Genomic DNA, 13,245 nt, shown 5'->3' on the forward strand with positions numbered 1-13,245 from the left:
TGTTGGGTCTTCGTCTCTGTGCGAGGGCTTCCTCCAGCTGCAGCAAGTGGGGGCCACTCTTCATTGCGGTGCGCGGGCCTCTCACTATCGTGGCCTCTCCTGCTGCGGAGCACAGGCCCCAGACGCGCAGGCTCAGCAATTGTGGCTCACGGGCCCAGTTGCTCCGCGGCATGTGGGATCTTCCCAGACCAGGGCTCGAACCCGTGTGCCCCGCATTAGCAGGCAAATTCTCAACCACTGCGCCACCAGGGAAGCCCCGTAAGTTTATTTTCTATATCTGTAACTCTATTTCTGTTTTGTAGATAAGTTCACTTGTAGCTTTTTTTTAGATTCCACATGTAAGTGATATCATATGGTATTTGTCTTTCTTTGACTTACTTCACTCAGTATGACAATCTCTAGGTCCATCCATATTGCTGCAAATGGCATTATTTCATTCTTTTTTATGGCCGAGTAATATTCCATTGTATATATGTAACACATCTTCTTTATCCATTCCTCTGTTGATGGACATTTAGGTTGCTTCCATGACCTGGCTATTGTAAATAGTACTGCAATGCTTTTTTTTTTTTGGTTTTTTGAAGTTTAGACTGACAGGTATGTGTGATCATATTAAAAACATTGGTGAGATTGGTGTGTTTGTCAGATGGAATGACAGTACTTAGGAATGCCCAAATCCCACATGTACTGAAATCCCTCAAAAAGATATAGGAACAAACAGCAGAAAATTAGGTAATAAAGTTACACTTTATATTATCTGGAACTGAGGCCTCCAATCCAAATGGAGAAGTTTAATAATTTGAAATGGATCATGTAGGACATCTCTTTTTCCTAAACTTCAAACCAACCAGACCATACAGCTTGCTCCACTTCACTCCAAACCAGAGTCTTGGGTTTTATCAAGACAATTAGAGAAAAAGCCAACACACAGACATCTGACAGAACCTGAAAAGATGTAATCAGAGAGAGAAAGAGTTGTCTTTTGCAGAGTTGACCTAAAATGGAGAAGTTAGAGGCTTGATGGATCTATGTAATATGCAATATGTAATAGAAACAAAAGGCCCAAAAGCCTTGCCAGATAAATCATTATCCCAGCCTCTACCTCTATTGCTCTCCTCTTGTCTATCCTCCAGCCCACCCCACCCCTCAACTGTGGATTGGGATTAAAGTTGTCACTACACACTATATTTATCACTAAATTCATAATTATTTATAAAATATTCAATACGTTCTTACACATATAAACTTTGTTCTTTCCAGTGACTTTAAAATTAGTTATCTCATATTGGGCAATCACTGTTTTGGCTTAAACATAACTAAAACAAGGGGAAGGAAGAAGAAGAAGGGGGGACTTCCCTGGTGGTGCAGTGGTTAAGAATCTGCCTGCCAATGCAGGGGACACGGCTTTGAGCCCTAGTCCAGGAAGATCCCACATGCCGTGGAGCAATTAAGCCCGTGTGCCACAACTACTGAGCCTGCGCTCTAGAGCCCATGAGCCACAACTACTGAGCCCACGTGCCACAACTACTGAAGCCTGTGCACCTAGAGCCCGTGCTCTGCAACAAGAGAAGCCACCGCAATGAGAAGCCCGTGTACCACAACGAAGAGTAGCCCCCACTCGCCACAACTAGAGAAAGCCCGTGCGCAGCAATGAAGACCCAACACAGCCAAAAATAAATAAATAAATAAATTTATTTTAAAAAAAAAGAATGGGTTAAGAACCAAAATTTCTAAACTCCTGTTTTACAATGAATATTAGGGTTAGGGACCAGATATTCCCAAAGAAACAGTACAGCCAGGCAGATACTAGTACTTAAAATCAAGGCAAGGTGGACTTTAGAGATTAACTGATCCAATCCTGTCATTTTTCAAATGAGGAAAGTGAAGACCAGAGAGATGAAGTACTTATCCAAGTTCACAAAGTGAGTTGTTCTCTGTAAAACAGGGCCGCATGGATAAAGAAGATAAGACTTAATATTTTTAACTGCAATAAAAGAAAATCCCTTCTTTCTGGACCAACTAAAGGCACTTTGGCTTTTGCTCCAGGGATCTAGAAAGAGGGCTGAAATGCTTCATACTGTCTAACACTATTTAAGGGCATAATTATCTAAACAACTTAAAAGCAGCATCTGGAAGTTGGAGCCCAAATCACCTTGCTGCTATAAATTGAAACAATCTCACTTTTCAATACTGAAGCTCCAGTGTCACATTATTATCTTTTGAGGAAATATCATAACAGACCTTAATTTGGCTTCTTCCCAAACGAAAGGTTAATGCACTCAACTGTTCAGTTGAGAAAACACATTCTTGCCTATTTTCAGCAGCAGGTGTTTCTATCACTGTGTCTCCTAAGGTGCAGTCAGACGAAATTAACAGAATGGCACCTGCCTTAGATGATCACACAGTCTGCCTGGTGTCCCAAGAACAATTAATCAAATAGCTCAGGGGAGAAAATTCAGTAATTATCTCAACTGAACTCAGGGCTTGGGTAAAATGAATTTACCATCTTCAGATTAGAGGTTGCACTGGCCTTGAAACTTGTTATCCCCATAATGTAAATGAGGAATTTGAGGCTCAGAGATATAAGTTACTTGTCTAAAGTCACAAAGTTGGAAAGTATCAAGACCAAGTACAGAAAAGAAGTTTTCTGACTTCTAGTCCAATGCTATTTCCAACTTACCAACACCAATCTTGCCGCAGCATTTCTTTGGCTATCTGGGCTAAGCCAAATCCCAAATCTCAATGCTATGCTTGTGCTCCCTACCATGCTTAATGGACTCCAGCACCAAGATGTCTCTCAGAGAACAAGAGAAGGATGAATACTAGCTTCTCGGCTATTCTGTTACTGGGCCCTCCAACCCTGCTGAGCCTGCTAAGAGAAGAGCTGCTAGGATATGGGCTGCACCACCAGTTTCTTCAAAGGCAACTGGTCCTAAGAGGCTTGGATTCAATTTAATTCAAACATTTACTGAGCACCTGCATGCAAGATACCATGTCAGGCACTGTGAAATAGAAACAACATATAAAAAGAGATGCCCAGGGCTTCCCTGGTGGCGCAGTGGTTGAGAATCTGCCTGCCAACGCAGGGGACACGGGTTCGAGCCCTGGTCTGGGAAGATCCCACATGCTGCGGAGCAGCTGGGCCCGTGAGCCACAATGGCTGAGCCTGCGCGTCTGGAGCCTGTGCTCCGCAACAAGAGAGGCCGCGATAGTGAGAGGCCCGCGCACCGCGATGAAGAGTGGCCCCCGCTTGCCACAACTAGGGAAAGCCCTCGCACAGAAACGAAGACCCAACACAGCCATAAATAAATAAATAAATATTAAAAAAAAAAAAAAAAAAAAGAGATGCCCAGGGATTCCCCTGACGGTCCAGTGGTTAAGACTGCATGCTTCCACTGCAGGGGGCACGGGTTCAACCCCTGGTCGGGGAACTAAGATCCTGCATGCCACTCGGTGCAGCCAAAACAAAAAACAAAAAACAAAAAAAAAGAGAGAGATGCCCAGTCTGTTTTTAAATGAATTTGAATTAGTTACCAAGATACATGAGATAAACATGGCCTCTGCTCCCTAGTAACACCCAATCTAATGGAGGAGACAGACACATATACAAGTAACAATAGTACAAGACAGACTATAAATGTCATGATAGAGGTACAAACAAATGACTGTGGAACAACCAGATTTACCATCTACCTTCCTCCTATACTACCCCAATTCAGTCAAAAGAGTTCTCTTATGGGTCTTTTGGTTCCTCCATGCATTTATGAACAGTTGAACAACCCCAGCTGCAGACCTGGAGAACCTGATTTAGAACTTGCCATTTATTAATCATTTGGGCAATTACTTAACTTCTAAAAAGTTTCCTTATCCATAAAATGGGGTTAACAATTTCTTTGGAGAAAGTCAATGACACGTAACGTGTGAAAGTGCTAACATACATTAGGCTTAACAAAATTTATTTTGAATTTTAATGTAAATTCTTCTTTTTAAATATTAGGCACTCAATGTTTGTTGGATGAATATTCTGAAAAATAGTTTCCTGTTTCCAATTTACCATGAAATTTCTCTTTCCCTAATTCCAGTCACTCCTAGGCATTTTTCAAAATGTGTTCCTGAAATAGTAAAACTATAGTTCTAGTATTAGAACTATAAACTTCTTTCTGAACATTACCCTAGCCCATCCATCCTTGACAGTAAAATATAAAACCTACACTAATTCAAGCCCCATCTCATGTAAGAAAAAGACATAGATCAGGAGCCACTTTACTAGAAATCTGAGTCAGTTTGTGGAGGGCAGAGAGCTCCTCTTTCTTTTGTGCAATACCTGACAAGTGAGGGTTTCATGATCAGAAAAATCAATTTCATCTCCAGAGCTACCATTTCCTTTTTCTAAGCCCTGGTACCTCACTGATCTCTGGGGATACCATGGGCCCTAAAGAATGAGGACAGAGGCTCTGAAGAGCAGAGTTGTTTGCTATTTGTTAGAATGTTATCATCCTTTGTATCTTGTCTCTTACATTACAAGTTGGGATCCACTTAACAGAAGTCTAGAGCCACATTTATCTATAACCAACCAACAGTCACAAAGTCTGTCTTCAAAGGCCTCATGTTATTAGGTGGTAAAACTTTTGTCAACCGTAAAGCAACTATGAATGCCATAAGAATGATATAGTTAAAATACTACAGGCACTCACAAGACACTGAAAACAATTTTTTGGCTTTACTTTTGCTTCAAGAGAAGGGCGACTGGGGACTTCCCTGGTGGCACAGTGGTTAAGAATCCGCCTGCCAATGCAGGGGACACGAGTTCGATCCCTGGTCTCAGAAGATCCCACATGCCATGGAGCAACTAAACCCGTGCGCCACAACTACTGAGCCTGCGCTCCAGAGCCCGCAAGCCACAACTACTGAGCCCGAGTGCCACAACTACTGAAGCCCGCGCGCTTAGAGCCCGTGCTCCGCAACAAGAGAAGCCACCACAATGAGAAGCCTGTGCACCGCAACGAAGAGTAGCCCCCGCTGGCCGCAACTAGAGAAAGCCTGCACGCAGCAACGAAGACCCAACACAGCCAAAAATAAATAAATAAATAATTTTTTTAAAAAAGGGCGATAACATTAATGAATTCCTACTACGTCTCAGGCATTGTGTTTTTATAGATGATAGCTTATTTAACCATCATCACAATCCTATGAAAGTTGTTTTTATCTCCATCTAACAAATGAGAAAACTGAGGCTCAAAGAAATTAAGTGACGATCTCAAGGATCACACAGTTAGTAAGTAAAAGAGCTAGGACGGAATCCAGGTTTTGCCTGGTTCCAAAGCCTCTGCTCTCTAAACAAATACAATGTCTCCTCCCTCAAAGATTGATCATTCACTCAGTTATGAAGGTGTACTGAGCACTTACTATTTTCTACCCACCTACCTGGGACTGAGATATACAACAGTAAACAAAACAGACAGGGCTCTGTCTTCATGGAACTTAGTGTCCTCTGAGAAAGAAAGACTTTAAACAAGTACAAAATAAATATAACATGAGCCTATTTATTTATGGTGGGAAAAAGATCTGAGGAGATGACATTAGGGCTGAGACCTAAAAGATGAAAAGAAGTTGCTGAGAAAATGGGACAGTTAGAAACAACAGCATGTGTAAAAGTCCTGAGAAGGAAGCAGGCTTAGATGTTTGGAGCTATAAGGCCAGAGTGGCTACAGCATGAGTAGAGTGGAACTAAACAACATTGCCAGAGTAAGCAGAAGCCAAGTCAGGTAAGGGTCATGAAAACAAGTTTGGATACATTCAAGTATAATGAGAAGCCTAGGAGAACTTCAAGAAAGCAACTTGGTCCAATCTGTTTTTAAAATGTTATTCTGGGGAATTCCCTGGCGGTCCACTGGTTAGAACTCTCAGCTTTCACTGCCAAGGGCCTGGGTTCAATCCCTGGTCAGAGAACTAAGATCCCATAAGCTGTGCAGCGAGCCAAATCAATCAATCAATCAATCAATCAATCGTTATTCTGGCTGCAATGTGGAAAAACAGATTGGAAGTGGACTACAAAAGAAGTAGGGAGCCCAGGAGGGCCAGGCAAGAGATGAAAACTTAAACTAATGGGGTGCCAAAGGGATAAAGAAGTATAGACACCAGAGACATATTTGGGAGGCAGAAAGATAGTACCTGATAATGGACTGGAGAGGGAGGGAAACAAGATCAAATCAAGGGGAGAAATTAAAGATGATGCCCAGATTTCTAGCATGGGTACCTGAATGAATAATGGGTTCGTTTGCTGAGATGGGAAAGACCGGAAGAACAGATTTGGTGAGAAAACCAAAAATACAGTTTAAAACATAAATTAAAGGGAGTTCCCTGATGGCCTTGTGGTTAGGATTATGGGCTTTCACTACTGTGGCCCAGTTTCAATCCCTGGTCGAGGAACTGAGATTCCCGCAAGCCATGCAGCACAGCCGAAAAAAAAGAAAAAAGCATAAATTAGAGATGCTGTGAGGTATCCAAATGAAGATGCCAAGTATGTAGTTAGAAGTCTGGAGCTCAGAGGAGGTACATGTGGGAGCCAGATGTTCTGCTAGCCCTTCCCGTTTAAACTGTAATGTTCAAGACATTCTCAAGCGGACAGAAGCTCCAAACCCAGGTGCTTTTCACCTTCAATCTACGCTTAATATAAATGGGAAGTTTTCAAAGCCAAAAGAATATACCTCTCCTTGGAAAATAGTGTAGAGAGCAGGCAAGTTCTCCATGGTCTCGGGTCTTCCTGAATTCATCCTTAATGTTCTATGGTTCCTCCATTTCTCTTCTGCTAAAGCTAATTCAAGTGTCCTGTCACAAAGAAACAGAACAGGTAACAATCAGAGAGACATTGGCAATAAAAAAAAAATGTGCTGCCGATCCACAGGTTGTCCCTACAGGATAATACCATTAGATTTAATACCATGTACTTCTAAATTTACTTATTTATTTTTGGCTGCGTTGGGTCTTCGTTGCTGTGTGCGGGCTTTCTCTAGTTGCAGCGAGCAGGGGCTACTCTTCCTTCCAGTGCAGGGGCTTCTCATTGCAGTAGCTTCTCTTGTTGTGGAGCATAGGCTCTAGGCGCACGGGCTTCAGTAGTTGTGGCACACGGGCTCAGTATGTGTGGCGTGCGGGCTTAGTTGCTCCGCAGCATGTGGGATCTTCCCAGACCAGGGCTCGAACCCGTGTCCCCTGCATTGGCAGGTGGATTATTCTTAACCACTGCGCCACCAGGGAAGTCCCCACCATGTACTTTTATCCAAACCTCCTTTGTCCACTATAACTGTGGGAAGTTTTGGAAACCTTGATCTTATTTCTTTTCAATTTGATACTTTACCAAGGCCATTAGCTTACTGTTTTGTTTTTATTGTTATTATTGCTATTCTTTTGCCAAGGGAAGGCTTTTGGTGGGGGGGGGAGGGGTGTGAACGGATCTGTAAAAAAGGAATAATAATAGTAATAAGAGCTAACATTTATCAAGCAGTTACTATGTCCAGGCACTGTGCTAAGCACTGGACATCCAATATCTCATTTAATCCTCAAAACTCTCAAGATGTAGGTTCTATTAATTATATTATGTAGATGAGAAAACCAAGACTTTCAGAGGCCAACTTATTAGGCCTATGTCAAAAAGCCAGAAAATGGTAGAGTCAAACTCTGGCTGACATCAGAGTCCACACTTTTAACCACTATTCTAGGTGTTAAATCTGAAGTGACTTCAAAAAGAGAGCATAGAGAATTCCCTGGCGGTCTGGTGGTTAGGATTCTGCACTCTCACGGCCAAGGGCGCAGGTTTGATCCCTGTTCAGGGAACTAAATCCCACAAGCCGTGCATGGCGCAGCCAAAAAAAGCAGAAAGCACAGCTTACTTTTTTCTCCAATGAAATTAAAAACACACATGCTCATTTTAAAAGTTCAGATAACACATTAATTTGAAGAAAAGAAAATCATCTATAATTCAATTTGGTTTATATCCTTTCAGACCTTTTTACATGTACAAGTAGGTTTTTTAATGGAATCATGAAACCATTAATTAATATTAATAGCCATTTTATATTATTTTTTAGCAATTCATACACAAACACACACACTTTTTTTAATGCCTATGTAACAATCCATTGTTGGATGCATCAAATTTATTTAACTATTTATGAATCATATTAAAATGCAGATTGCAACTCAGTAGGTCTAGGGTGGTGCCTGAGATTGGGCATTTCTTTCCTTTTTTTTTCCTGAAATTTATTTATTTATTTATTTTAATTAACTTATTTATTTATTTTAGCACGTGGGATCTTTCATTGAGGCAAGCAGGCTTCTCTGTAGTTGTGGTGTGTGGGCTCAGTAGTTCTGGCAGATGGGCTTAGTTGTCCCAAGGCATGTGGGATCTTAGTTCCCCTACCAGGGATCGAACCCGAGTCCCCTGCATTAGAAGGCAGATTCTTAACCACTGGACCACTAGGGAATTCCGTGGGCATTTCTAACAAGCTCCCAAGTGATGCTGATGCTGCCAGAGTACCACGTCTTAGAGCTTTGAAGTTGGAAGGGATCTTAGAGGTACTCTTGCTCAGCCTTCCGGTTTTAAACAGCGAGGAAACCAGCAATCTAGTGGCTCTTAACCATGCTCCTTTACTTGCTGCATAAATCACTGCTACATAAAGATAAAGTTAATGGTACAGTCCTCAGTTCTCTTTTTCCTCCTAATTACTTGACATCAATAAGACCTGAAACTCAATTTTCCTTGAGTTTTCGTGTGCAAATACCTCCTTCTCTCCTCAATCCTGAGCACACCCCTACACTTTCAGATGATTACTTTAGGTCTTACTTTTGGAAAGTCTTCCTGATTTACAATAACCATCCATTAACTGAACTGCCTCACTTAAAACAGAAATGAAAGAAAATTCTGTCAGGTTCCAAACCCTAGTTCTATATCATTCCAAAGCCCAGGAACATCCCTGTCCTTGAGTTCCATAAGACAACCTGTATTCGTATAATAAACTTGCCCTTTTCTGTTTACGTCAGCCAGAATTGAGTTTTATTAGTTTATTAAAAGCACACAGATAGAATGAAGGCTGATTTGTCAGTTCTTGAGAAATGGCTGACAAACAGCTTAAATCCAAGTATCACAGCCTGGTTGGATCCTGCCTCTTCCACTTCCCAGCTATGCAGTCTCATCTCTAGTCCTTCCCTTCCCTCTGCCCAGCATCCTCACCTCATATCCTAGAACAAAGGTTATTAACCTGAGGCCAATGACTCTATCAAGAAACCTTAATTATCCCTCCAATTCTTGGAGCACTAGTGAGGTACAGAATCCACAGAGGCATCAGCAGCTAGGACTTCTAAATTAAGCTCAAACAACTTAGTCTATCAACCGTTCTTCTTTAAACAAAGGTCACAGAAAGAGCAATACAATCTTAAGTTATTTTGTACAGATTTTTGCTGTGATAAGAGTATGAACAGCTAAGTTTAAAGCTCCCCTATTTGCTCCTTTTGTAGAACAGTAGCCTGAGAAACCCTATGCAATTCTTCAAGCAGGAAATTGGCATGCATTTTTGAGAGAAATCCTGTTATACAACAGCAGAAGGCTTACGATTTCAGAATTGTAAAGGGTTGCCAGGGACACAGTTATTTATTAGCCACCTCCTTCCCAAATGGTATTTTTAAATTTTTTTGAATTATATTCTGTAGAAACCTAGGGTTGTTGTATGGTGGTTATTCAAAAGGAATCCCAATTGGAAAGGAAGAAGTAGAACTGTCTCTATTTGCAGATCATATGATACTATACATAGAAAATCCTAAATATGCCACCAAAAAACTGCTAGAGCTCATCAATGAATTTGGTAAAGTTGAAGGATACAAAATTAATATAAATACAAAATAATATACAAAAATCTGTTGCATTTCCATACACTAACAACGGACTATCAGAAAGGGAAATTAAGGAAACAATTCCATTTACAATCGCATCAAAAATAATAAAATACCTAGGAAAAAACCTAAGGTTTCTTCCAGAAGCTTCTGGTTATCCAGAAGCTTCTCAGTTAACTCAAGTTTATTTTAAAAAGTCAGTTCTGAAATATGTAGGGACAACAGGATCAGGAAGGCCAAAGAAGAAGGGCCCTAGGTCAACCAACCAGAGGACAGCCTCCATACCAAAGGTGGGGGAGAACAACCCCAAAGAAATCTGAGTTATGGGAGGTCCCACACAGAGCAGTTGCGAAACTAGGAGCCTCTCCTCAGTAATTAGGCAGAGGTTGATTATTGCTGATTCCCACTTGCCCTCCCAGCTTTGGGGTGGGTCATGGTAGCAAGCGGGAAGGGAGGTGTTACGTGAGGAAGGCCTACTTTTAACAGCATATTCTGCTTTGATCTGGTTTAGCTATTAAGCTTCTATGTAACATTTCATTTGGAAAAAATAGTTCTGCTGCTTTCAAAAAGTTTATAAAACATTGAGACATATATAGTGTAGTTCAATAGGACCACATCTGTAGACTTAAAAGAGCAAGTAAATTGACAAGAATTGAGGCACACCATTTGAAGTTGCCTTGCAATAGTTCTAGAAACAAAAAATTCCCTACGCGTTTCATTTTACTTGAATGTTTTAAACAATTGTGATACGGAGGGAAGCAATAAGGACCCAGTTATTTATTAGCCACCTCCTTCCCAACCCAAAACAAAGGGCAGAGCAAGGAAAGTATAGCATGGGAACGGGAATGGGAGCTGCAGCAGGGGAATGGTAGCCGAGAGTGAGGTCAGAGCTTATGCTGGGCGAGGAGGAAATCCACAAAGAGCAACCCAGTGTGGGGAGAAGCAGGGTTATAAGGGTGTCCACACACTGGGGCAATCCAGAATGGGGAGTCAGTGCCCAAACATGGAAGAGCGGGGCCTGAGGATTAGAGGTAATTATGCAATGTTAATTTCCTGATTTTAGAAGTTATATTATGGTTATATAGAAGAATGTCCATGATTATAGGAAAACGAAAGTATTCATGGGTGATGGGGCATCAAGTCGGCAACTTAACTCTCAAATGATTCATTACGAAGTGTTATTTGTACTGTACCTCCGTAATTTTGTGATTTTTCAGATTTTTTTTAATGTGCCTGCAATTAGGAAAAAAAATAACCACGTCCTCTCCTCCTTCCCCTCAAGCAATGAGCAATTCATAGAATAATATTAAATTGGAAAGATAATATGTAGCCCCTTTGAAACTTCATTTCATGTGTCACCTCACTGATCTGGCCAAGATTTTTGTTGTTGTTTTTAAGTTTAAGATTTAGATTTACTGTTGTTACTTAACAGTACCAATTAGATAGACCTCTGAGAGTTAAAGTGATTTTAATTTATTTTTAAGTTATGTATAAGAATTGAGGCGAATCAACCGATAAGTCAAAATACTGGGACACATCAAAGACAGAATAATGACAGAGTCTTCATTCTCAAACACTATTCCACACTGCCTCAAAAAGAATTCACAGTCCACATCTAAATTTTGAAGAGTATGTAGTTCTTTTTTTTTTTTTTAATTTATTTGGCTGCACCGGGTCTTAGTTGCGGCACACAGGATCTTCGTTGCAGCATGCAGGATCTTTAGTTGCGGCATGCAGGATCTAGTTCCCTGACCAGGGATCGAACTTGGACCCCCTGCATTGGGAGTGAGGAGTCTTAACCACTGGACCACCAGGGAAGTCCCTGAAGAGTAGTATATAGTTCTAACACTAATCAGGTCCCAAATTAGAGATTCCAATAAGGAGTAATTAGAAGGGCATTATTCCTGGAGGGTAGGATGAGCAGGGTCTGGATTTATTCATTCAAACATGTAACCAAGGACCATTTCTCATTTGATTTTGTCTTCCCAGTGCCTGTATACAGTAGGTACTCAAAGTTTTCTTGAATGAGTGAATAGAGCCTTACTATGTGGGAAACACAGGTAGAGAAAGAAGGAAGAAAGCATTCTGGTCTAAAGAATGTAGGAGAAGGAACTGAGTTCCACACAATTCGCTGGGTAAGTCAGAAGATGGGAGACTTTCAAATATCAAACTGGTGCCCAATCCTCCTCCTTCCCATCAAATTTCTAGAGTAACTATCTTAGACAGATGCTTTTTCCATTTTGCACTCTGGTCATGGATCTGTTGACAAAATGGTCGAAGGCAGGAAAGAGGAAAAATAGCAAGAAGCAAGGAAAAACAAAAATGGACTCCTAAAAAGTGAAAGCTGAAAGCAATTATTAAGGTCATTCAGTCCATTACTCTTATTTAATTGAAAATGAGGCTAACAGAGGTCAAATGTCTTGACAAGGGCTGCTCACAGTTAGCCATTTTGGTACTGGACCCCAGGACCAGTCAACAATTGATTGATTGTTCAGTCAACAATCCCTAAGGTCCCTTCCAAGTCTTCTAATAATAATAGCTAATACTTGAGTGCTTCCTATTTGCCTTTAACCTAGAAGCTTTACTTGTCTTAACTAAGTTAATTCCCTTTTTGACCTCCCTACAAGATAGGCAATTATCATTTTGTTTGTTAAGGTATTTTACAGATGAAGAAACTAAGACACAGGAGAAGCTAAGTTACCTTGTTCAAGATTACAAAACTATGAATGATGGAGATGGGATTCAAATCCTATTTACGAATATTTTTTCTTTCCTTTATGGATTGTGAAATTGTTCCAAGCGTGCCCTTGTCTTGCACTCCATCATATCCTTCAAATCTCCAGTGCTTACCACAGTATAGAGCACACAGAAATTTGTAACTGTCTACTGAAATACTGAAGTACTTAATTTTACTCTATTTTAAATTGTTAGTTAATTTATCAGTTCAGCACCTTTATTGATATTTATATGTCAGGCTCTGTGCTAGGCACTTCATAAACCTCCTTTCTTTCTTTTTTTTTTTTTTTTTAAATATTTATTTATTTATTTATTTGGCTGTGCCGGGTCTTAGTTGCAGCACACGGCATTTTCGTTGCAGGATGAGGGCTCTTAGTTGCAGCATGCGAGATCTAGTTCCCTGACGAGGAATTGAACCCAGGCCCCCTGCATTGGCAGCACGGAGTCTTAACCGCTGGACCACCAGGGAAGTCCCCGTAAACCTCCTTTCAATCCTTAAAACAACTCTACAAAACAGGTATCTCTGTTTTAAAGGAATGAAGTAACTTGTCGAAAATTCACAGCTAGAAAGAGATAAATCTTAGGCCGTTCCAAGAGCCACACACACTTGCCACTAAACCATTCTTT

At 40.9% G+C, this 13,245-nt stretch overlaps 1 protein-coding gene across 5 annotated transcripts in view; it reads right to left on the reverse strand.

The window, feature by feature from the left end:
• ZCCHC17 (zinc finger CCHC-type containing 17) overlaps window positions 1-13,245 on the reverse strand; it is a 56,276-nt gene that overhangs the window by 41,074 nt on the left and 1,957 nt on the right. For all 5 annotated transcript variants that reach the window (XM_082343913.1, XM_082343916.1, XM_082343915.1 and 2 more), the window contains exon 2: window positions 6,708-6,828. In XM_082343913.1, the coding sequence (XP_082200039.1) occupies window positions 6,708-6,773 (66 nt within the window). In that variant the 5' untranslated portion in view covers window positions 6,774-6,828. The remainder of the gene's footprint in view (window positions 1-6,707; window positions 6,829-13,245) is intronic.

Source organism: Balaenoptera borealis (assembly GCF_965194805.1).
Source record: "Balaenoptera borealis genome assembly, chromosome: 1".
Classification (NCBI taxonomy): domain Eukaryota; kingdom Metazoa; phylum Chordata; class Mammalia; order Artiodactyla; family Balaenopteridae; genus Balaenoptera; species Balaenoptera borealis.